General features: G+C 40.0%; 1 protein-coding gene across 4 annotated transcripts in view; it reads left to right on the top strand.

Moving 5' to 3' along the window:
• WT1 (WT1 transcription factor) overlaps positions 1–26,513 on the top strand; it is a 46,800-nt gene that overhangs the window by 10,666 nt on the left and 9,621 nt on the right. The window contains exons 4-9 of one of the 4 annotated variants that reach the window (XM_054067904.1): positions 153–230; positions 9,974–10,076; positions 11,437–11,587; positions 19,011–19,100; positions 20,775–20,858; positions 24,322–25,742. In XM_054067904.1, the coding sequence (XP_053923879.1) occupies positions 153–230; positions 9,974–10,076; positions 11,437–11,587; positions 19,011–19,100; positions 20,775–20,858; positions 24,322–24,443 (628 nt within the window). In that variant the 3' untranslated portion in view covers positions 24,444–25,742. Of the gene's footprint in view, positions 1–152; positions 231–9,973; positions 10,077–11,436; positions 11,588–19,010; positions 19,101–20,774; positions 20,868–24,321; positions 25,743–26,513 lie in introns of those variants that run through there. The other 3 variants (XM_054067903.1, XM_054067900.1, XM_054067901.1) reach the window with 3 other exon arrangements.

Raw genomic sequence — 26,513 nt, 5'->3', positions numbered from 1 at the left:
TATTACATCGATAAAAGGGATTATATAAAACATTTCACTTTCTGCTGTTATCTATTTAGAAAGAATAACAAACAAAATGTTGTGATTTTGACGTATTGCTTTTAATTTGATGGTAGTAATTTTAGTTCTAATTCTACGTATTTTCACAACAGTGACAATTTGTACCAAATGACCTCCCAGCTCGAATGCATGACATGGAATCAAATGAACTTGGGATCCACACTGAAGGGGTAAGGTGCTTTATTCCTTTCTCATCTTTTGCCCTAGTGTAGCTGTGTTACTGAGAAAACTTTATCATATTCTCTGTTACGGTACGAACCCAGCCACCAGCGCCCTAAACCGCTGGCCAGTCCCGACAGCTGCTCGCCAAGCTGTTCGCCATAGTGGTGACAGCCGGGGGTCGGTGTCGGGTGCTGCCCAGTTCGGTGCTGGATGCTGGCCAGTACGGTGCCAGGTGCTGGCCACTTCGGTTCCGGCCAGTTCGGAGCCGGGTGCCGGCCACTTTGGTGCCGGTGCTGCCCAGTTCGGTGCCGGGATGCTGGCCGGTTCGGTGCCGGCCGCTTCGGAGCCGGGTGGTGGCCGGTTCGGTGCCGGCCGGTTCGGTGCCGGCCGGTTCGGAGCCGGTTGGTGGCCGGCTCAGGCTCTGGGGGGCAGCAGGCGGGTCTCTCAGGCCGAGCCCGCAGCCCCCCTGCTTCCCTGGTGCCGCCCCGGGTCTCCCGGACAGAGCTGATCCCGATCCCGGTCCCGCCGCCCCTCCGTGCTCTCGTCCTCGAGCCGTCGCCCTTTCGTAGCATCCCTCTTCCCTTTCCCTCCCTTCTCCAGGCCTGGCGTCCTGTGTCCAAGCCCTGCCGCCTCCCGGTTTCCTTCCTCCCGGCCATTGTCGCCCTCCCACCTGCCGGGAAGAGGCTCGGGTCCCGCTCCCCCGCGGGGCTTCCTGCCACCGGCGGGGCAGGAAGGCACCGAGGCGCCGCGGGGCCCCGCAGGGGAGGCGAGGATGGGTGCTGGGGGCAGAGAGGGCGAAGGAGGCAGTGCCGGTGCCTCCCGCAGCCCCGCCCCGGTGTGATGTGCGCTCACGCACGCAGAGCGGGAGTTGGACCGAGACCCACTGGGCTGGTGCGGTACCGGAGCTTCACCTTGTTTCATCTGTCATCACTACCGTGAGCAAAAGAGCCACTTCTTGACCTTAGATAAAGCCAAAGATTGCCTGCTCTGCCCTGAACAGAGAATTGGCTATGAAAATCCCCACTCCTAAGGTAGGTACCACCTTCTTGCTTTGAGATGTTCTCAGTGTCCAAGCATCTGCCAACAGACTTGAGTAAACAGTGGGAGAAAAAGCCCACATACACCTATGCTTTCATGTAGTTGTCCGTAAATCATAGAATCACAGACTAGTTTGGGTTGGAAGGGACCTTAAAGATCATCCAGTTCCAACCGCCCTGCGATGGGCAGGGTCACCTCCCACTAGACCAGGCTGCTTAAGGTCCCATCCAACCTGGCCTTGAACGCCTCCAGGGATGGGGCAGCCACAGCTTCCCTGGGCAACCTGTGTCAGTATTTCACCACTCTCATGGTGAAGAAATTCTTCCTTATATCAGGTCTAAATCTGCCCCTCTCCTGTTTAAATGTGAAAACCTTGTTCAAGATGAACTTTGTGTACGGTGCTGTAGCGTGACAGAGGAAAAAAAGTGTTATGAGTCTGCTCATTCACGAATCATAGAAGGCTTTGGGTTGGGAAGGACTCTTACAGGTCATCTGGTCCAACCCCCAAGTGGTGTTGAAAGGTTAGAGGGAGAAGGCATTGTAGTAAACTATATGAGAGTGAACTAGAGAACAGAGCCTTGAGAGATCTGTCAAGGAACTCTCTTGGTTTAGAAGATCCCTACCCACACCCTGCCACTGTGTACAGTTCAGTGACTTTGCTGCTGATCTCTTTTTAAAGGTTATTTCCTACTTTTATTTTCCATAAGTGTTTTTGATATCCTCTTTAAACCGTACCCTTTAAAGATCAGTCACTGCAATATCAGACACTGTTTTGTCTCTTCTGAAGAAAATATCCTGCAAAATGGAGAAACACATCAACCTTGACTGAGGTCCAAGTTATTAAAGCAAGGAAGAGGTTATTCTTTGGGGAACTCAGTTAAAAAGAAAAAAAAGAAACACAATAGAAATGTTAAAGGAGTACTGAGCAAAATAAATGGCTTCTTACTTGTCCAGGAGTCAGACTGTTAGCAGTGTAAAGTATGTGACCTAGGATGCATGAAAGAGGGGGGGGGGAGAAATCAAGATGAATGATCTATGGTAAAACAAAGCTGAAAGTTTTGGTATAGGCCAAGATTGTAGAATCTGTGGAAAATCAGTGCTAGACATAGCCTCATCACTGGTAATATGAGCCAAAATAGTTATCTGTCTTTTCTGGCTGAGAGTTACAATATGCAGTACCTCCAATCTCAGTTGCCATGAGCATAAGGTATTCTTCCCAAGATTTACATCTTTAAAATATATGAACTGTTCATAAGTGATTCCCAGGCGTTTAGTATTTCAGATGCTTTTCTCAATCTTGTAGTTGTAATTTAAGAATTTTGGAATCAGTCTTTTTGTTGAAATATGGAGCTTCTAGATTCTGTCCAATGATGACAGTCCTTGTTTAGCTCCTTGCCTTGAATTCTCCCCAGCACTTAGGATCCTGGCTTCAGTAAGACTTTTGCACATTATAAGAAGGAAGAAAACATTTCCAGTAAGTTCTGCAAATAGTTAGAGAACTCTGCAATTGTATAAAAGTTATGGGTCATACACTTTGCAGTTGACAGTCAATCAGTTCAGTAGCTTGTTTTCTGGATTCATGTTCAGTACGAGTTTTATATAATGAAATAATGCTCTTACCATGTGTTTCAGGTAGAGTTAGTTAGCAGCTTCTATGCTTAGGTTATCTAGAGGTTTATCTGAGAGCATTCTGGTTTTAGCTGTTTAGATTCTTGCCAATATTTGACCAATCAGCTCACTCCAGATTAAAAGTTTGAAATTTGGCAAGTAATACTGTCAGGTGGCCAGAGCTGTGTCCTTTTCAGTTGTGAAAAGCATTCCTGTTGAGTTGCAAGCTTATGAACAGTCCTGTTTGTGTGTGATCAGAAGCAAAGGCCTGGCAGCTAACCTATCTAGTGATTTTATCTGATTGGAGCCTGCTTGAGCCTATGGCTTTAAGGCCCTAGAAGATTAATTTTTCCTGATTTTTTTTTCTTTTTTTTTTTCTTTTTTCCTTTCTGGATATTTTAACATCGGATGCTGGAGCTGAGGGCAAAAAGTGTCTTTCTTGGTGGCTTTGAGTCTTTGAGTGCTTTCAGTAGGTATAAACTTTAGGGAACTGCAGAAGGCACAGCCTGAGTGTCAAGCAGTGGGTGGGCAGTAAAAGGTATGGAATAGAGCGCCTGGCCAACCATTGCTAAGTGGTGGAGAGAGATACAGAAAATGAACAGAGATGTTGTCTTTTGGCAGAGTGTAATGGCATGATAGACTGGCAGGGGAAGAGGAGAGAGGTGTAAATGTGGGTGCAGATAGAAAAAGGCTGCAGCCAGACTACTCAAGAACATGGAGGAGATCTTGAAATTTGAATTCTAGCTGTTTCTGTTTACTGGTAAACCAGAAGGGAGTCTGATGACCCAAAATAAGCTTTTCTCTGCAGAAGAAAGCAATGCACTGCTGCTACCATATAGTAGAAGTGACTTTAATCTGTGTTGTAGGTTTTAGGTTCTGAATAAGAAAGATTGGGCTCAAGTTGTGCTTACAACTCCTGTAGGGGTAGAGCAGTCCACACTTGGTGCCTTGTGAAGTGATGTGTTAGTTACGTGTAGTCTGGTTGTTCAGGGGCTTCTCTGTCACCTTCTGAACTTCGGGTAGACAAGAGGGAGGGCTGGCTTGTTGTCTGTGAGAGCTGTCACACAAACCAGCAGCTTCAAGGATCTGGAAGGAAAACTTCATGGTTAAGGCAGTGAACAACACCGTGGGCCTGGAATTTATCTTGTCAGACCGTTTGCTGGTGGTTTGTTCATCATTTTGTGGTATTTTGTTTGGAGCAGCTGAGATCGGATTTATGCTATTGCAGTAAAGTCAGTGGGTCCTCTGCTTATTACCCTGAGAATTCAGGTCCTGGACATGTCAAAACAGGTGTCCCATATTTGTGGACACTTTCCCTTTCAATTTTTGTCCTTAATATTTTTGTGTTACTTTCTTATTTATCCAATGTGGAAAATACTGCTTCCCTTCATGGTGGTGGTGTAGAGGCAGAGCTCGTGACTATAAAACTCTCCTTGGTGTTTTGGTGAGTTCTGTATAAAAGTGACATGGAAATGATTTATACAAAGCAGGAAATGATACGGCATGCTGGACAAGAAGTGTAGGCACACACCCAGCAGTAAGACGTAGCAGAAATGTTCCATGGTTTTTTCTTAATCTGCTCAAGTAAGAAGTTTTGATTCCTATTTCCAAAATCATCTGAAATTGAGTACATAACCAAACAAAATTTGTTTTTGTTTTGTTTTCCTTTTGGTTTTGTTTGGTGTTAAGTAGTCAGGTCATTTGTGTAAACTGCTGTTTGCTCAGGCTCACTGGAAGGAAAATTTGGTAAGATCTCTATAAGACACTATTAAAACTACATCTAAAACAGGACAGTGAAAACTTAGTGTAGGAGTGAATTGTAAAGTTTTTCTGTTCAGCTTTGGTGGTATTATTAGTAAAATTAGTGGGTGCAGAACTTCTTACTTGGGCTCAGGTCTGCAATCAACATGAATTGGAAATGGACAATGACCTGTTGTCTCTAATCCTGAATTTTCCCCTTCCCACTGAAAGCTGAGGGTCTTATTTTGAAGGGAAACATTGGTTGAAAACTGGATTCTACTCAGGTCAATGGTAAAAAACCCCAAACCAAGCAAAGACTATTGAAGTCGGAGAGACCAGGGTTGTCTGAAAATCCAGTGCCTTCCTTTCATGAACCAGCTGGTTTTGTCATTGAAGATGGCAGAAGAGATGCAATCTGTGAAACCACATTTTTTAATATTCCTTTGCCTTGGAAAGTGCAGATAAAAATGCAGCTTTATACTCCATACTCGGTATAGTATTAGATAAAAAACATGCAGAAACATGATCTTCTATATAGCTAGTCAGAATCTATTTGCTGTCTCCATACATATTTTTCCCAGGGTGATAGGATGGTAAATATTTTAGCAGAGGGAATTAACTCTACTTCTCTTCCTTTATGTTCTGTTATCAACAGGACTAGCCCACACCCTCACTTTGCCTCATTTTTGGCACCGTTTCTAAACCCTAAAATTCCTGTTCCTGCATTGAAACACAATTAAATTGAAGCTTAATGTGGTGCCTGTTTTATGTAATCTTGCTTTCTGGCTTTTTTAATTCTTCCAAGTCTGAATCTCATGAATCAATGTGTATTCACGTTTCATCTGAAATTTTCTAACCCTTCTCAACATGCCCTAAAGCTTCCCTTTTTTGGTTTATGAAATAATAATAAAAGGCTTAACTCTTCAGATTAAGTTGTAACTGCTTTATACATTAGACAGACAATTTCAGTTTAACAAAGTAAAAATGGTGTGAGAGAGAAATTGCAGCTTGATTATTTTTTAAAATATTCAGATTAGAATGTCATCTTTTATGAGTTTTTTTTATAACCACTTAGATTGATACAACTCTCAAAAGCTGCTCTGTTTTTCATCACACATTCTCATCTGTAAAGCCTTCATTTTTATTAATCTTTGTACAATCTGTACAACTTTAAGATTAATCATTTTAAAAGAGCTACTCTCCGAGTGTTAAGGATTTGCTGGGCTAATGGTAAATGCAAGCGCCTCTAATACTCTACAACACAGAGTGCTTGCTTAGCGTTTTATGTTGCAGAAGTATCAGTCTTTGTTTCCTAGTTATCTAGAGTTAGATTTTATGGCTGTGTTTCCAGGTCTGTTTCTGGCTGCCTAGAACCAGAGAACAAAATATACTGGGTCCTTTTTTTCACCAACGAACATGAATCCTAAATATTTACAGTCCAGTTCTGTCTTTGTCCAGTCGCTGTTGAAGCTAAAGGGAGTTGTATATTTACAAGTAAAGGCAGAACTAGGCTGTGAGGCCAAATCCTTCAGTCCTTGTTCGAACAGAAATTTCTGTTGGATCCTGGCAGGCCAGTTTGGCTGCATCTGACCTTGCTTAGTGTTGATTCCCTTTAGGACTTGTGGAGGGGTCAGTCTGGTGTCCCCCTAACTCTATCTCTGGGTCTTACTGGTGTCGTTATTTTTTTTCCTTCTTTAGTTAATTCAGCTGTTTGCTCCTGATTATCTCATTTAGCTGAGTTTCTCCTAGGAGCTGCTCAGCCTTTGGGGCAGGGGAAGACACAGTGCAGGAGCTTTGTCCGCACTCTCGGCCGTGCTCGGAGTGCACTTGCAGCAGGGCAGTGAGCGGCTCTCTTGGCAGTTCTCCAGGCTGCTGTGGTGTTGCCTGAGCAGCCCATCCTGCTGGGAGAGAACACGTGGGTCCTGATGCCAGAAGCCTGTCTCTCCTGGAGTATCAGTGTTTACTTACCCTGAATTATATCTGTTCATCTTAACAGCATGGTATAATCTCTAACATGTCTTCTTTTTAATCTATCATACATATATTGTTAGTGCATTTGGGGTATCCAGTGTACACATTGCAGTGCGTTACTGCAGATCTAGACTGTCACCTGGTCACGAGAATCTAGCCAGACAATTTTTCATTATTATTCGTATCGATTTGGTGGCCTAAGCATATGAGGCATTGTCTCTTTGCTTAGATAAATACAGAGTGCCTGTCTAGAAAAGATGAAAGTCAAGGAATCTCCTGCCCTCTTAAGATTTCCATTTACCTAAGGTACTACAGGCATAAGTTCATCAGTTACTTGCATCATAGAATAGAATCATTGAATAGTTCGGGTTGGAAGGGACCTTAAAAATATTGCTCGTGCATGTGGGATTGCATCTGATCGTTATCTCTCGTTTGCAATAAATTGGGTGTTTCAGTAATGTATTTAGGAGATTTGTATTCGTTCTTCCATCATTGCGTTTATATTAATATATGAAATGTAGCAATATGAGAAAAGCTAACTGTGCAAACTGTGGTATGCATTTTGTGGCGTACAACTTTGGTGCATTGAGGAAAGAAGCTGGAAGAAGAAAAGATTGTATTTCACAGGGAGGTTACTGTTGCTTCAGGGTGAAGGTTGAAGCTCAAGAGAGCAGTGGTGTAGGGACGATTTGTGAATACTCCTCCTTCAGTGTTCCAGTTTCTTCACTGCCTGGAAAGAACATTCACCTGCTAATTTCCATCTTCCCGAAGGTCAGATTATTCCATAGTACTTCATAGTGAATGAGTAGCATTTTAACCAAGAAATCTCATGTGATCCTCTTTGCTGTCATCGTCTGTATGAGCACACTGAGTAGCAGCCAGTGTTGATGGAAATGCACCCAATGTCAAATGGGAACTAGGGTTCCTGATTATTAAAGCATCTCTCCTAGGGAGCCGATTAAGGAGATGGCTGTTCATTACTTAGAATATTATGGGTCAAGAGGCTCAGAAAACAGGTTTTAATCTTCAAGGCTTTGCAGTTACATGTACAGGTTTAGTGAGGTGTAACTAGAAATAATGTGAGGAAATATGAAAAAGGCTGAATGTTGAGGAAGGCATCCCAACTGTGCAATAAAAATCGACATGGAGATCATCTGGAAGATACCTCCCAATCATAGAGCTGTTTTTGAAGGCACGGACAGGGTCTCTGTTCCATTTATTGTTCCTCGGAGGAATTATTTCAGAACTGACTGGTCTTTACAAAAACGGTCATAAGTGAATGACGAAAACCATGTGAATTTGGAGGGAAAGTTGGGCTGTGTTTTATGGTATAAGCTTTTACTGTATATTCCTCTTCCTTCCTCTGTATTTTCTGTCCTGGGAATTCTTCTTATCTAACTTTGTGCCTGTTGTGTATTGTAATGTGTAAGGTTGTTGGCACAGGTGTTAATGAAGAGTTACACGGTTGCTTATGGTGACTAATGCTGAAGTTGGCATTTACCCTTGAATTGCTGCTATGTTACAGATCAGCAGTAGCTTTTGCTACGGAACTCCCTCCTTATAAATGGTAGTTCTCATTTCATTTCAGTTTTAAAATGCACTGTTTGATTTGTGATCCATGTGGATATCGCCATGGGTTGGGTGCTTTTCAACCTTTTTGGTTTTAGCATTTATGGGCTTGCTGCCTTTCAATAGAGAGGAAAATTCAGTGCCAGTGGGGAACATGAATCAAGCAAATGGTCATTTGTTACTTGTATTAGGCCACATCTAGCCTTGAGCAGAAAGGAGACCATACTTAGTTGGACACGGTACGTATCTAGAGAAGAGATTAATCCATTTAGATTAGATAATGGTATCTTCCCCTATCCGTTATTACACAGATCAGAGCTACTCTCTTGCCACCAATCTATAACTTATTTGATTATGATCTCCTGTTTGCCAATTAAAATTCAAATGTGCAGAGCACACCTTCCTACAAGGTGTAGCCTTTGATTTGAGTAGCCAGGTGGAGCCAAGATTTGAATTGAGTATTTCAGGCAGCAAAGGACTTACTCTAAAGGAACACATGTGCCAGGCAGCAGCCTGCTGGCTGCTATGGGGACAAATAATGAGGAATGTGACCTGCACGCTGCAGTAAGAGCAGCTCACAAATACTGCTCCCCTCCCGTTTAGCAAGGCTCGCAAACCGTTTAGACATCTCCTGCATTCCAGCTCCACTGGCTGTTCTGCAAATCACTTAAGAGGTTTAAAACTTCCTTGTAATTCTACTCTGCACGTGAACTTTGAGTGAAGAGAAGGAAAGGACCACTGAAATAAGAGTCTGGGCCTCAGGGACCCCTTCAAATTGCTATTGCAAGCATTTGGCAAAGACTGGGATAACATCCTATGTATCCATCTTTGTCCCCAGCTGTGTGCCCTTGGGCTTTGTTCTGAGCTTTCTAATTTCTGGTGCAGTGTAAAAATTGAGCCCTTACCGCTGCCAGTGTATATTAATACATGTGGCAAAGTACACACTAATGTAAAATACTGATTTAAAATATAAGCTAGCATCTATTTACCTAATTTTAACTTGAAAAAGCGTGCAAACAGGAAACACAACAGTGTTCTTAACAATTTGCACTGGAGAATGTAGGATTTTGAAGAATGAATACATAAAATGTATGGTTATGACACCCCAAAACACAGCAAAAGTTACAAAGTTTTAAAATGATTGTGATGATTCTGCATGAGAAATCTTGAAAATTTATACCCAGTAGGGACAGGCTGGTTTTGGTTTTTAATTTTTTTTTCAGAAGGGTTAACTTGTAGTGCATCCTGCAAGCTGATATGTGGGATAAATAGTTTGGACACTGATTTGTAATCTCTGTTTATGAGTACATGACTGCTATTCTTATAAATGTCATCACTTTCTTGGTAGTATCTGGTAATATCTGAGTCATGAGGTGCTGACAAAAATCCACTGCACTTAATGTGAAACTTGAGGCATTTTGCTCATTCCAAAAGATATTAGCAATAGCCAGCCCCACATTTAACTGATAAATAATGTGTACATGTGCACATGACACAGTTATGCTGCTATGTGGATTTTTTCCTCTTACCTAAAATCTTTGTGGAAATAGATCAGAGTTCAGATCATGACAATTTTTTTTGTATTGGACTGTCTTAATAGATAGTAAGAGATGTATGGATGGAATCGGTGCATTGTGCCAGCGGGAGCACGTATATTCGAAGCCAGAGCAGGCTTCCTTTGGTGCATTTCATTTGAACTTGGATATCCTGGCTATAAAAATGAACTCTGCATGTGTTATCACCGACTTAAGAAATGAAACCTGTCACATGCAGCTGAGTACTGAAAAATATTTCATTTCTCCATTATTATTCTCTTTATTTACAGCCATACAGCAGGATATGAGAATGAGAACCACAGTGCTCCCATGTTATACAGCTGTGGGGCCCAGTACAGAATACACACCCATGGAGTCTTTAGAGGCATACAAGTGAGTATAGTAGGACATTCTTCTTAGGGAAGTAAGACTGCTGCCTGTCTATAGTGTTCATTTACTACTTCACTCGTATTTATAAATCCATCCTTGGTCTGCGATTTCCCTGTGTTATCAAGAAATGGTTTACATAAGTGTCTCAACTTCACTGAAGCCATTGGAATATCATGTAAGATTTCTTTCTGACACAGTCATTTAAAATTGTTTATTTCTCCTTCTAAAAATACATCTGTGAGGGAATATTCCTTACCAGATTCTCAGGATTGTCCAAAATATAAGATCCAGCTTCCAGCTTCTAGATCCGGTTGCTTTGGCGGTGTGAGGCTTCTGTGATTACAATGGACTACTTCTGATAACTATGTGTAAGAAAGTGTTGGATGGCATTTTGGTTTTATGGATTTCTGATACTTTAGTAATTTAAACATATTTCCTTAAAACAAAATATAATAAGTGATTGTTTCCTAATGATTAAATAATAAGTGAATATTTGGAAGGAGATTACCTTTCATGGGATTTTCTGGAACAGTCGTATCATCAATAAATACTACTGTAAAAGACAGGCCTTCTTAAAACTGATGGCAAAGTCATTACATGATATTTCCCTTCTATGTTGCTTTGTGTTGCCAACATACATCAATGTTTTCAGATAGCATATTTTCTCCTTTTCTGTATAGTTTAACAAGTCATTATTCAGTGGCAAACTCCCAGAAATAGGCTTGTGAGCCAGCTTTTTTTGAGTGAATAAAAGTAAGCAGTTGAGATTATTTGAGGAAGTCAATTGGCCCAGAAGGTGAAGATCCTCATTGATGCAACATTGTGACAGTGGCAAAAACACATTAAGGCTGAAATTTTCACCAGGTCCACCGAGACAATCTTTCTTGTTTTGTTTTTTTTTTTACTGATTTGTGTTAACCTAATACATTAATTTCCTTGTTCTTTAATTTCATATGAGTAAAATGAAGAGGAGAGTGCTACTGTGATGCGTGCTGTTAAGTCTTACACTAGTATAAGCCTAACACTATTCATATGCCAATGAGAGTTCTTCCAGGATTGTGTGATTATACATGAGGTCAGAATATGGCCCATTTAATCTTACATGTAAGAATTGGTGAGAGAATTTAATAAATAGAGTTCACAGTTTTTCACCTCCAAGTGATTTTAATACTCTGCAAAGAACAGATTAAAGTATATTAAAGTTGTACTTCATTAATGTATAATTAAATATTGCCAGTTTGCAGTAGAATGTATTTAAGTATCTCTTTGTTCTGGAGAATTGCCTCTGATTGTTTGTCTTCAATTATGTTAAATAAAAGCTCGAGAATATACACATTGCATTACCAAGTCTCTGTCATTGTAGGATGTCCGACGAGTTCCAGGAGTAGCTCCAACTATTGTCCGATCAGCAAGTGAGACAAATGAAAAACGTCCCTTCATGTGTGCGTACCCTGGCTGTAACAAGCGATACTTTAAGTTGTCCCATTTACAGATGCACAGCAGAAAGCACACTGGTAAGTGTCAACATGGGTTGGTATAAATCACATTGCAGCACTGGACAGCAAAGTGGACGGTGGGATTTTAAAATCGCATAAGGTGCAAGAAATGATCTGGCAGGTCAGGGGCAGTGAGGCTCTATCGGATGAGGTATGTATTTGTGCTGTCATCCAGGCAATCCCTCTTGGATACAGAAGACTCTGAATCTAGTGAAGAAAACCACAGAGTGGTGCTGACAGCAAGATCACCTCCCCCCCTCCCCCTTACTCTTATAGGGCATCACACAGGCCTGTGAATCTTTTTTTTTTTTTTTTTCATTTGGGAGCATCGAAGCTTGCTCTAAATCTTAACTGTTGTTAACTGTTAAGAAGTTTCCTCTGCAAGAGGAACCTAGACATTTAGCATTGTCTTGTCCTCCTGGATAAACCTTTTCTGGCTGTGAGGTGGAGGCAGGGATTAGCAAATGAGCTTCCATGCTATGGGATCTTTCCATGAAGAATTGAGCCTGAAGCCAGTCATTAGTCGGCTAAGACCTGGATTCTCTCTGAGTTCAAACAATATGAGTTATATCTCAAGATGTGGAAATCAAACGCCCTGCTGCACCTTGCCAAAGAATAAACTATTTCCCCTATTGTGAGATTTATACTGTTGGAAATGTAAAATTATGATATAGCTTTAGATATACTTCTTATGCATTTTTTTGGTTGTCTATCATGTTTTTGTTTAGACATTCTTTCTGTAATGATCTAGAAATCTGTGGATAAAATCTGTATATATGGAGGTTCAGTTCAGCATTAATGTGATGGAAGGTCAAAAGGATGAAACAGCAGGAAGGCCATCCACGCTGCTGTGACCTAGCAGATTGTCTATCATTTCATAAAAAATAGCTGCAAACTGTTCCTTTTGGAGACCATGTAGTGACATTAGTTAGTTGTCTAAAATACTTAGAGGTAAGAAATGAAAATTACAAAACATTTTTTATTTATGACTGGGCAAGTCACAACATTTTCAGATAGACATCTTCAGTGTTGCTCAGCTTACACATTTATGGTAATTTAGACTGTAACTGTAATTTAGTCTTTAGAAATGAAAGTCTACAGAAATGCTCTTCTATTTTCTGTAAATAAATTTGAAACTGAAGAAAATGTTGGGATTTTTTGGGGTCCATTAACTGCAGTATTTTTCTTGAGCATGCCTAAACACTTCTGAATTTTTCCCATAATCATATTTCTTTCATTCCTGAATTGATTTACTCTGTATTTTAACAGTCATAATTTGTTTTTTTCTGCTCCTGTATTTTATTCCACTTAGCTGGCTGGCTTTCACAATATTATTTCTGGAAACATCACAAGGACGTCAGTTTACATCCTTTATTTCCCCTTAACTGGACGAGATTTTCAGAATTACACTATGTATAATCTAGCCATATAAAGTCACAAAAGCATCCAAAGACACAGAGGGTAGAACTATGGTTATCTAGCATCCGTAGAACTTCTGTTGCCTTTGAAGTCATACATCCCTCTTCTTTGGTTTCCGCTATAGTGGAACAGGGTAAAGGTAAACATTTTTTCCCCTCAAACTTGTCTTCTCATAGGTGGTCCCAGGTCTTTCTGCCACTGTATTTCAATATGTTGACAACAAAACTTACTTATTTCTCAAACCTTTGCAAGTTGCTTTCCATAAGAGGCCAACTCGATTACCAAAGCTTGTATTTGCTGGTGCAAATGTTGCCATTGATAAAACCCTGTAAGCTTTCAAGGTTGGTTGTGGCTGAAGAGAGGAAGCAAGGGGTATGAGAATTGTTTGGGTAACTTGCCTGGGTAATGCATTCAGCTTTAGGATCGGAAGGGACTTCTTCCTTTTACCAGACTGGCAGGTTTTTGTCCTCATTCAGTTTTATGGGTACTAGCCATTTCCTATGATTATTGTCTGGAAATTTTACTTGTCAAATTCGCAACTGCTGTAGGGGCTTAGAATACAGTATCCTTCACTTCTTGTCTCCTTCTCTCATCTGTTAGGCCTCATTTTTGGGACTGCTTGGTGAACTATGCTATATGGGAGCATTTGGAATGGATAGTCAACAATCACTTCTGAATTAACATATTTTCATGGCTGCTTGGTGTGGTGAAGGGTCTGAACTTGGTGGCCATGAAGGTCCTTTTCTGTTCCATGCTCTTCAAGAGTCCTGGGTGGTTGAACTAACTGTTGTGATGCAAATCCACTTCCAGTCTACTTTGTAACTTCATGTTTTATTCTGCCTATCTAGCCCCGATTTGTGTTTCCTGCTTGTGGAAAAGCTAATTGTCAAAAGCAAAATTTGGAAACTAGTTTTCTCAAGGGCAGATCAATCTCTGTTTTGAAGAACATATGTGTCTTTTTGATAGCAGTTACAGTAGCTATAGTTCACACTTCTCTACACCTTCTTTCTCTTCTTCATCTGCTTGTTTTTATTTGTTAAAGGATATCTTAAGTACGACTCGAGTGAGGCGGTTGGTTTATATTGATAATTATGTGGCTGTCTCTTAGGCTGTCTGATCATCTGTCTGTTTGTAACCCAATAAACCTCAAATTCCAATTCCAGAGTTCTCTACTAGGTACAGAAATTTGGTTTAGTGGAATTAGCATGTTAGACAGAAACTAGTCAGCAAACTGTGTCTCTTCCACTGCTGCTTCAGTGTTTTGATGGTGAGGAATCCTGAAGAGGTGGTCTAAAGCCAGGAGAGCTGTCAGATGTCAGCTCAAGTGGAGGATACTTAGGTTGTGTTTGGTATACATCTCTACAGTCAACATAAAATTTTATTAGTCCTCCTGTAGGGCTGTTCTGGATTCACTCATGGGTTTGAAGCTCTTCTGCTTTTCTTAGTGTAGTTATAGGTCAATTTTTAAAATTATGAGCACATGATTTGAAAACAAGCTGTTACATGTATCTAATATTAAACCAGAAGATATTATCTTTGCAGAATAATGTTGACTCTTGATTATCTTTTTTTTCTTTCTGTAATAGATACTTACAGAGGACTGGCTCATCAGATCTTCTGTTCTTCACTGGTTGCAGTTTTGCAAAATCAAGCAGGGCTCTGAAACACAAAGTTGCATTCTGTAATCAGTTTTTACCAATGTTTCAACATAGCTTTAGTTGAAAATTTTAGACATTTTGTACCCTCCAAGACTGCTTATCCATTCTTAACAATGCCTTTATTGAAACACATACAGTCAAAAAAGCTCTTTTCTTATCTTCATGTATTTTGCTGCAGTAGATATACCTCTGAAAGGAAATGCAAAAATACATATAACTTTTCAACAGAACAGCAAATAATGAGAGTTGTCATCCTGTGGCAGACTTCAGAGACCTCTTTGCAGAAACAAATTGATATCCAGCCCTCCATAAATTTTGTTTATGGTGGAAACATCAGCATTCTTGCTAGAGACCCTTTGGGTTCAGTGCCACACATCGGAAAAACTGAATTTATCCTAATGGTTAGCTGTGCATCTTTACAGAGGAAATATCCTCTGTCTATTTGCTAGGAATATTCTTCAGCCTGAATATGCTCAGCTACAGGCATGAGCTTCTACAATGAAATATGAGAATCTGTAAATCAGGAAGGTTGTCCTTTATTTGGTAGGGGACTCAACTCTCAGTGGTGAGTTTCTGAGGCTCTAGGGGGTGTAATTAATGCAGTCTAATAATTCTATTTATGCTAATCATCTAACACTGATTTCTTCGCTTTGCCAAGGGCAAATATCCTTTTACTATGGCATTTGCCACTCTGTTGCCAAATGCTTTACAGTCATTAGTGCAGTTCATCATTACACCACCTTTGAAAGCTAGAGCTATGTCCTCTATATATAGATATGATAAATTGATAAATAAATGAGCATAATTGTGCCTGAGCTGGGAACTGCATCGGTTCTCTTCTTAAGAGGTGGTAGTTTCTCTCGTGTGATAACTTCTAGGAGAGCACTCTTTCATTAGAGTTGCTTTGAAATATAAGCCGTGGAATAGCATTCTGCAGAATAGTGTGGAAGCTGAAGGCATACGTGGGTTCAAGAAACAACTGGACAAATTAACGGAAAAAAGCTCCATTAATGAGTATTAGAAAGAAAGCCATCTTTGGCTTAGAAAGTTGCTAGCTCATGAACTGCTGGATACTGGGAGAAAGTCCAGGGGAAGTACTGCTGCATTTTTGCTATTTTCTGCTCTCCTGCAGCTGTCTTCAGTGAGCCACAGTGGGACACTGCTGGGCCGGATGGACCTTTGGTGTCACCCAGCGTGGTCTGCTTTTATACTTAAATTTCTGTGGCACAAGAGTAGAATACTTCCATATTTCGAATACAAGATTAGTTTCAAAACAGGAACGACATCTCACACCTGAACTACATTGTGAAGATGACAGAAAACATTGCCTATAAGGGCTCTCTACTAAATAAAGAAATGTAGGTTTTATCTCAGTTTGCTAAAGCAAATTATATTGAATAGAAAGATGTTGTGTTAGTGAGGTGAAGTTGTGATTATTGGGTTGTGCTTATTTGGCTAAGTGGGTGTGCAAGAAGAAGCATTTCAAATGGTGAAAGGAGTACAGACAAACCTTCAGATTCTCATTCAGACTTGCAGCCTCTGTTTTCAAAATCAGGCCCCTCTCCTCATGTTTTCTTACTAGCAATGGGAAGGCTTTTGCTCTTGCAACGCTCCTTCATGAAATGTAATGATTTTTAATATTTTGTGCAACTGCCACAGCAGTAGGAAATTCTGTTTCCCCATGCATCCAGGCAAATGAATTCGCCCCAGAGAAAATATGCATGTTTCCTCTAGTTTGAGTTAACTATTTTTGAGCAAATAAGATTATTTTATTAGAAGCATTTATTGTGATACATGCAAAGGCTGATTCATGCTTGTTCTGCTGTTGTTGAGCTTTTCTGATTTTTTCCTAAACATTAAAGAACTGCCATTCCCTCTGTTCTCTCTCATTGTGACTATTTCATTATGCACCAAGTTTAACCTTTCTTTTGTGTGCCCTTTTTTTCAGTAATGAAATGTAAATAATCATGGAAGCCTCAAAGTCACAGGTGGAATAACTGAGGAAGCTTCATCTTCATTTTGTTTTGAAATTGTATAGGAAGATGACAGCATTATGGGATATTTTTAGTACATTGAGAGAATTCAGCCTTTTACTGGAGAGGCTTTAATAGGCCTGGGGAAACTAGACACTGCCCTAACCCCTCTCAGTGTAGTGATTTAATGAGGTACTAACAGACAACTTCTAATCTGGGACATTTCTGTTGTCCTGTTCCGATGAAATTTAGGAGAGTTAACAAGCATGTCACAGTTGGTTTTGGCAGGCATTTTGCTTGGCATTAGCTGACATGGAAGATGTAGAAGGAAAGGGAAGTAAGGATTTCTGTCCAAATATTGTGCCTCTTTTTCTTTCTTTGCTTTTTGTTTTCTATGCAGTGTCAGTGTAACTCTATGATTAATATATAATTGGTTAAATTTATCCTTAATTTAATCAAGATTGTATTTCAAAGTATTTAAAGAAATACGTTCTTGTACATGCCATCAAACCCTCTATACTGTTTTATTCAAATACCTCCTTAACCATCTTCTGCATTTATATTGCAATTAGCAGACAATCATCCTGTCACTGCATTCTGCTCTGCTGACATTCCCCCTCTTAAATCTGCCAAAGGGCTGAATTCCTTGTAAGTAAGTGGTTTCTGAAAAGCAGGCACCCCCCAGGGAGTCCTTGCGGTCAAAGTGTACGGAACTATTTCAAACACCTGTGGCAACTTTAATCCCTTATGCTAATAAATTAAGCACAGCAGACATGGAAATTGTCCACACCTAGGTTTGAGAATCAGTAAACTCCTTTGGGTGACTGTCACAGGAAGTTAGCTTGTTCTGCAGACTTAGTTGCTTTTGTAAAATTTTGATCTTAGCCACACCAGTAGGAATTTGGAGTGCTCTTAGTCTGCTACTTGTACCATCTTACCTAGATCAGAAGACTTCTGCTTTAAACTAAACTAGTTTGCCCTGGTATGCCAGAATAACTGTGCAACCAGAATGCAACCTCATCATAATAAAATCACAATAACCTCATCATAATCATAATAACCTCATTGATGCACCTCATCATAATAAGATCAGAAATGCAGACACAATGAGGATTTAGGAAAGTTATATGTTTAAAAATAGACCCATAGAAATTACACCCATTGCCCAGCTGACTTTCTTCTTTAAGTCCTTCCTGCTGGACCTTTGTTTTACATCTCAGCTTTCCACAATAGACAAAGCAGGTCTCAGCTGGTCTTGTGTCTACCTTCCAGGTAAAACCTAGGCTCCTCCCAGCTTTGCAGTGGGAGATGTTTCATTACTTGTTGTGCTGAGGCCTCTGAGGAGGGCTGTGCCACTGTAACCAGACTTCATGTAGGTATAAATGTAATTCTGAGACTTTTGAAGGATTCCAGTGTTGTGCAAAGAGGCCTTAGACTAGATGTGAATCAGATCTGAAAGATCATACAGCTCCTCCTGTAACAGCATAGGGATTGTGGTTTTTTGTGCTCGCCAAATTTCACCAACTCCATGGAATGCTACATGCCAGCAGTGTTTCCCCTCTATCCTCAAGCGTTTCTTTTTTCATGTTTGCATGATTGGTGAAGTCCTTTGCATTGAAAATCCTGTTCATTTGAGACATCAGCCTGTAGGCATTTCATTTGTTTAATAAGTTGGAATCTCACTTTTCATCCCAGAGAAAACACATCCTGAGGATCATTGCTGAGCTGTATGGGGGGTGGAGGAAAAGTTTATTTTTACATGAGGCTTTGCAATAATTCGTAGTCTTGCCTGAGAGAGATGCGCAGCTACCGAAGAAATTCTGTTTAATGGTGCTTTATGAAAGAAATATAATTTATATTTTGGGGAGGAAAATGTATTTTTCTGTGGTTGAATTTTGCTCAGTTTCTTTGAATTCATTTAATATAGTTAAAATTGCCGCATATATGGATGCTTAGTTTTTGCTTTAAATCCAATTTAGAGCAAACTGCAAGTTATTGCCTTGTACAAATTATGTGTTAGTGAAACAAGTGGAAAGAGTTTAATATGGTTTTCAAAGAAATATAAACCAAGAGATTTCTTTTGTTTTCTACAAGAAAACAATTAAAAGAAATTCATGCAACCTGATTTTTTTTAAGCTTTAAACTGATGAGATATGTTTTCAGTATTAACAAATGCAAATCAGTGTCAATGCAGTAGAATTATGCCAACATTTCCCCACTGATTCCAACACAGCTTTATGGTTTTGTAGCAAATAAGTCCTGATGTACCACCAGACTGCTTTAGACAGGAGGGAAGTCAAAGTCTTTTAGTGTAATATTTTATCTTCTGATTCTAGTTAATGTGTTCCTTCATTTAGACATATTTTCTGATAAAACATCTGTCCTTTGCAGGTGAAAAACCTTATCAGTGTGATTTCAAGGACTGTGAACGAAGATTTTCTCGTTCAGACCAACTCAAACGGCACCAAAGACGACACACAGGTTTGTTGACAACGCATCTCTACTCATTAGAGTTCATCTTGATATGTGAATTGCAATCTGAAAAGTATACTTCTAAGTATCCATCTTTCTGATGTTGCTCATACACCATACCTGTAGTGCCAAGTTCTCCAGGGTAGCTTTAGGAGAGGACTGTAGCTGAGCATTTTTGTTGGCATTTCAGCTCTACTATGGTTGTATAGGTGACCTTTTCATCCTACTGCCATCTTTTTGAAAGAGCTTTCTTAATGAAAGTGCTTGCTTTATACTCTGTCCCCAGTATAGGGGATATATACATTTTAAAAACTAAATGGTTCTGCAAGAAAAAGTTGCTGATGAGTAACCGATAAAAGCCACTGTTGGTATTCCAGTGTTTGTGTGGCAGTGCTAATAGGTGAGTGCTGCATACGCATAACTTGAAGGGATGGTGGAATTACTGTGTACTTATATGTGGAAAAAAGAAGTGGAGAACCAAAAGCCATTGCAGCTATAATGCTTAAGACCCTAATTCAGCAAACCACTTAAGCTTAGATTTGAGCCTTTCTTGAATTCTGCCAACTAAGGGATTCCAGGAGCAGCAAGGAGAGAAACATCAAAGGTCTAGCTGGTTGGATTGCACAAATAGCCTAAAAGGTGAGTAGCAGCTCACATACAGCAGAGAGAGCAGCGACAGTCATGAATGGGTCTGGGTTCTAGCTAGACTTGTCCTTCTTTCTCAATGATTCATTTACTGGGTGAAACATTCTGAGACAGCCAAAACTACTTGTGAGTTCAGTCCAAATTCAACAAGTTGGTTTTTGCGCATACACCATTTTCTGGAAATGTCAAGGTAGCCCATTTCAGCATTTCAGGAGTCCTTGGACGTCTAGATTAGACTGACAGGGAGACAGCTGCCTTTTCCAAAGTCACAGATGAGGAGATGGTGGTGACCTCAGCCTCTTGTCTAGGAGTGGAACCACGAGGACGTTCTGCATGGGATGTGACAAAGGACTTCTCCAGGGGAGTCACAACAAGAAATGGCATTTGGGTCTCCTGTCTCTCAGGGAGTGGCCTGGCAATTGGTTTACTCACTGTTCTGTGGTGGATTTCTGCTGTTCACTTTTCTTGCTGAAGATGCTCTACCCCACTTGAATGGTGTTATTGAGAGATGTAGGAACTGTCTCTGAAACTGGTGGTAAAAGTACTCTATGATACATTTTTAGCAACTGCATCCTGTAATGTATCTGTGTTAAGTGGTCCCTAAGACTTGTGTCTAGTATGTAAAGTAGGTAGTAGAAGTGTTAAGTAAGTTAAGCCTATTTGGAATATATAAAAATGTATCTCTACACTTCTGTTGTTCTTATGTCATATTTGTTCGTACACGATGCAAATAGTTCCAATCCACAGGATCATAGTTAACAAAGTTTGCGGATATTGCTTAGTCCGACAGTATAAGTGAGTGTCTGTTTACGGTGATGATGTTCAGATGCTTCAGACTCGGACATTGGAAGAGAAGGTTACAGTGGGATGGTAGCCTGGTTAATGACTTTCTGTAACGTATAGGCATGAAGGTGGAAGGAGCAGTTACAGTAACTCCTACAAAAAAATCCAGACTTTTGAAAATTCAGAAATAGGTGATTTCATCCACCCTTCCCTAAGGTGCTGAGATATAAGAATAGACCTATTTTGTCTTTTCAGGTGTGAAGCCCTTCCAGTGTAAAACCTGTCAGAGAAAGTTCTCCAGATCTGATCATCTGAAGACTCATACCAGGACTCATACAGGTAAAACAAGTGCGTAAACTTTTATTCACATTTATATTTCCTTATTTTTTAAGTTTAAATCAATGTTGTTGTTATAAATTACATCATTAGAAAGTCTCTTAATGAGGAGTTAAATATTCAAAAAAGCAGAAATAATTTCAGAGTGTGCTGATCTTTCAGTGTGACCACATCCCCCAAGTGTCGTAATCACTTTGCACAAATGGATTTAGGTGATTTTGGAAACTACTCTTTCTTCATGTTTAAAGAAATTTCAGCTTGGCAAAATACATTTTGTCAGCTATTGTGAAATGAACATCGTGGTCTCAGCCCACAAATGTCAAGTTGATCTACTGCCTTTACGGAAAAACCCCTGCAAGACAGAAATTTTAATTCTTGCTTCAGCCAGAGGTCTGTAATCTAAAGTATTCGTGCCTACTCATGCTTCTCCTAAGTGTCAGTTGAGACTAATGCAGGATAGCACGGCAAAGCTCTTGCTGTTGCTGCTTGTACTGTAATCTCTCCAGAAGATAAAAGAAGTGCCTTTTGCAAACTCACACTGACAGCCACTAAAGTAAAAGCTTACTCAAATATTCAAGGATTTTTCTATAGAAAACATAGTATTTCATATAAATAAAGGGAAAAAAATAGGAGGCCATTTTAATCTATTCTGCCCTTGTGGAAATGTAAACATCATTAAGAAGCAACTGCAGCAACCTCTATATTTAGTATTAAGTTTTAGAATTACTCCTATGAAATGGAATTTTCTGTTCCCTTCCACTATGCATGCAGTATTTTTACCAAATAATTGTTTACTGAGCACTTTGATGTGTTATTAGATGTCACAGCATTTTCTATACTGGCGTTAACCTTTTAAATTCAGTCTCTGTACAGATGGACAAGGAGCCTGAAAATCTTTTTCTCCCTGCTAAGGATTCTTTTTTCTCTTCTGGACCATAAAAACACATATTTAAGACTTTCAAAGATAAAAGAGAAATTTTAATAAAGGAAATGTTTCACCTGAGAACAATGGCATTTTCTGTGGCATTGGCCAAATCAAGTAGTGCTTCAAGTAGTGGCCATATCTGCACTTGCAATCTACAAATGGTAAAGGGCATGGCTGTGTTCCTGGGTTCTCCCCGTAGTCTCACGGTGAGCTGCAGGGCCTGGGTCTGTGGGCATTCGCATGAAGAAAGATATTTTCTTAATGAGCAAGAGGTAACTTTCTGGTAGAAACAAAATGGCGGGTGGTTGTCACCTGCTTGCAAGCCTGGATAAATTACATTCCCCATCACATTTCATTAACTGATCTGCTAATGCATGACTTTGATGAATCCAGTAATTTTTTATCCCAAATTAGCTAAATCAGTGAAGAGCTTTCTCTCTTTTTTTCTAATGAAACCCATTTCCCCATTCACATTCTTCCTTGCTCCACGTTATCCAAGCCCACACTACACTCATTGCTGAAAGCAGTCTCGCTTGAGCCCTGATAACCTCACAGCACAGACCTCTGCGTGGGCTTGCTGCCTGCCTCTGGCTCAGGTTCTGTGCGAGCGCTGCAACCCAGCTGCGCGCTGCTCTGATGGAGCTCTTGTCGGCGGTTTTGGATGTGTCATGCTCCTTTGACTGTAAAATACACATATCCTGAGGGGAAAGAGCACAAATGGTGGGTGGGGATTTTTCATCTCCATGTTTCCCTGTTAGCTTCATTCCTTCTTCTTTCTTGCACCCCCTCAGTTTTGCAACAAAGCACCTAGCTCAAGTTAACTTGCTCCATATTGAATCTTGATGAAGCCAAGCAATGTGACTTTCATCTAATTCCACCCTAATTTTAAGTGAACTGCCAAACTACTTGTTAAGCTACAAATTCAGGATTTCTTTTCTCCACAAGCAATTTTACTGTGACAGTAATCTTTGCTGTCGAAAGCAAAAAATGAATCAAAGAAAAACTCCACACATCTATATGCATTTTTTTTTTAGTAATGGAAATGTGATTTCTGGTATCTGTACAGTGGAGATGTACGAAGTAATCTATGCCCTGTGCAGAACTGTCAGAGATTGCTGCCCCCTGTTGCAAGAGGCCAACCAAAACTGCTGGTGAAACAGCAAAACTGTGCTGCTTTTACAGTGGTAGTTCAGTGAAAATCTGGCCACCGCTAGATAACTCGCATGAGTTCACAAGGTGGTTCTGCTAATGCTGCTGAGATGAAAGAAGACCACTTTATGCAATCTGTGATTTTTACCACTAGCTCTGACCTGATCATTTTTGTCCCATACTGTTTTATGCACTCATGTGAGACAATTGATGCTTTTGCCAGCATATATTTTGAATGGATAAAGTAGATTTAAACCTCCCTCCCCCCTAAATGTATTGCACGATTTTTGCAAATGGAAATACACACCTATGCCACATTCTCTGTTGCCTGAATTTGGATGTTTGTGAAATGCACAAAGTGTGAGGCAAAAAAGAGAAGATGTCTGGGTGAGCTTGTTCCCCACCAGTGTGTCTGGAGTTGGAGAATATGAGGTGTGTAGACAGCGCTGAAGAGCCCAGTCCCAGAGCTGAACCTACTTTAAAATATTGCATCTAATTTTTGGGAAAAAAGAGAAAATGCAATTCTGAAAGAAACATGAGTCACTGAGCACAGCTCTGAGATAATGAAAGCATTCCTTCAGTGTTTCTGTGGCATCAGAAACATGGCCTGAAATTCCACTGAAATTTCCATTGTAGAAAATCAAGAAACCAGATTAAACCATAAAAAGGTGATGGCATTTCTTGTTAAAATTGAATATGCTTTGTTTGGGGTCATTTCTAGTGACTATTATGCTCATGAGAATGTTAGAAAAATGCTTTGAATGTTTTGAACCTTTAACATCTCCTATACATATGAATCTACTTTATTTGGATGGTACTGGGAAACTTTCAGTCTCGCTCAGCAGACTTCATGCTGAACTCTGTTGCTTCTACCATATTCACTTACACTCACCAGTTTTAAAGAACTTCAGCCAAAACTCATTGAACTATCTGGGAAAACTCTCCTTGACTTGAGGTCAAGCTCTAAATAGTCACTGACAATTTTCACGGTGCCTAGCAGTATGTCTGCACCACAGACTGAGGTGTGACTGAAGCTTGTGCAAATGCCAGAATGACTTTGAAACTAGTTTGTTTGAGAGCCAAGAGTAGCATAGACATGGTAACGTGGTGTTCAGTAAGGGCTTGTCTTCAGGAACGAACCACTGCAAGATGTTCTACGTCATCTGAAAAGGCTGTTGTTAAAGATCAGCTGAGAGAGAGATGTACAAAAGCACAGAGCGCTGATGTGAGCAGGAGTTGAGAGCACTCCCACACCCTCTCAGGTCAGCCCGGGATGCCTTTCCTCCTGACAGGAGCTCTGCCTAGCTCCTCACAACCCTGCAGAAAGAAAACAAATAGTGGTGTTTCAGGCGAGCTGTATACCCAGTTAATAACAGGGTGTTTTGTTAACAGGTGAAAAGCCTTTCAGTTGCCGGTGGCCCAGCTGTCAAAAAAAATTTGCCAGGTCTGATGAATTAGTTCGTCATCACAACATGCACCAGAGGAACATGACTAAGCTGCAGTTGGCCCTTTAGACAGTTCAAACAAGTGAATAAACCAGATGGGACATTATGAGCTACTGCAAACTTTATCAGCCATCTTCGATCACCTCTGTCAGAAAGCTGCAGCTGTCTTCGCATCCCATTTGACACAAGTTAACTAAACCGTAGGATTCTGTTCAGCCTTGCCTTCCATTTGGAATTACACAAGTTCCTATTCAATAAGTTTAAGAGATTTTTTATTTGTGATTTTTTTTTAATAAAAAGTAAGCAAGATGGCCACAGTTTCAAGATTACTATAAACTACGCTTACCTTCCATGTCTGTCTCCAGTTTTCTGGTTTTATTTTCACTTGAGTTTCTCTAGGTACCTATTGTTGTGCCTTTTTAAGTCCTGCGGTGAGCAGAGTGATTCCTCCCTGGTGAAGGTAAGCTTTATGCTTACTGCATCTGTGCACATGCTGAGGTTTCCAAAGGCTGGTGCAGCTGTCCTCACAGTATGAGACGGAACAATCACCTGAGATACTTTTGGTAAACTTTGTACTCATACTGCCGAAGGGCAAACTTTTAATTTTGGAAGCTCTGCTTTTGAATTTCACACATCAAACCTTTTGTTTTTAAAGAACGTATTTCTAGAGCAGCTAAAGTTAGATGAACCAGAGCCTCTCTCTACAGAAAACAAGAATCTTACCATTAAGTTAACTTGTTTTTTAAATAATCACATAACTGATCTCCCAAAACTGTCTTGTTTGTCAATTAACTTCTTTACCTTTCTTTCTCTCTTTTTAATGTATTGGTTTAAATTTATTCTTTCATGAGATGCATAGATCTCCTTTACCCAAAACTAATTCCAATCATTGTAGACATTTGGGATTTGTTTACAATGTAAAGCCACACTGGTTATGTGGCTAGCAAGCTGTATAAACTTAAAACTGAACTTTTAATGGGGCTGGTCCAGGATCTCCATTAACAGATTACTCTTAAGATAAGTAACTTAAAAAGACTCTTTGTCAAGTATATGTGAAAAAAGACATTATTAGCGTAAGGAAATATATTGTTTCAGGGTTTCGGGAGGAGGGGTTTATTATTTACTTTTAATTGCTTGAAATTGTGTGTATATATATCTGATAATGTATTGCTCTTAGACATCTAAAATTAGAAAGTGTATAAATATTAGATGCATCACTGTTCTGATGTTGTTGCTGTTACAAACTATTGATAATGCTAAGAATGTAACCTGCATTTTTCACTGAGCTTTCAATTAAAGCCCATTCAAAGAGAAACAAATGAGAGTCCAGCAGATGTCTTGTTTCATGCCTGGTATTAAATTTCAAATGCCCTGTCCAATAGCATCTTTTTTTTTTTTTTGTATATAAAGGTACCACCAGCACTGATGACCACTAGTTAACCTGTCCAGGTCTTGACCACAATTTATCCATCTCTCTTGGGAATCATACTGGCAGCAGAAAACAGTGTCAAGTTTCATATTGCACTATAAAGCAGTTGCTTCAGTCGTTTGTCTTCTTACCAAACTATTCCTTTTCTTTTGACCTGTAAGGTCTGTATAAGAACTCTGTAGAACAGTAAAATCCATTTTATAAATAGCTGTACTGGCCTTCTGTAGAGCTGCACTGAAACTGTAAGCGCAGATAACTTCTGAGATTCTGTTGTCTTTTTAGTAAAAGTCAACTTAGAGTTCAGGTGGTTTAAGTCAGTTCAGTAGGTTGAAAAAGACAATTGTTCTGAGATGATGAAGTGTGAAAACGAAGATAAAAAAATATTACTGATTCTTTGTCATACTGCCTACTTTTCTTTGGAAGTAAGTACAGCCTGCCTCAGTGCACTTTGACCTTGCAAAATATTTGTATCTCTCTAGCAAAAATCTTTAATGTATCTTGCCAGGCTTTTTTCTCTAATGTACACAATGGAGTTCTATGATGGGTTGAGCTTTCTCTCTTAAAGTGCAGCTGCATCGTCAAGAAAACTCAACAGTTAATTCTTCAAGTCCTCTTTTTCGCATGGGTATTGCATCACTGTTAATTACTGCTGGGGTACTGTGAGTTATTTGTATATGTCAACTTTATCTTTTGCTGCCAAAAGACAGCAT

The sequence above is a fragment of the Cuculus canorus genome, chromosome 5, assembly GCF_017976375.1.
Source record: "Cuculus canorus isolate bCucCan1 chromosome 5, bCucCan1.pri, whole genome shotgun sequence".
NCBI lineage: Eukaryota > Metazoa > Chordata > Aves > Cuculiformes > Cuculidae > Cuculus > Cuculus canorus.
This window is presented reverse-complemented; position numbering and strand designations above follow the sequence as displayed.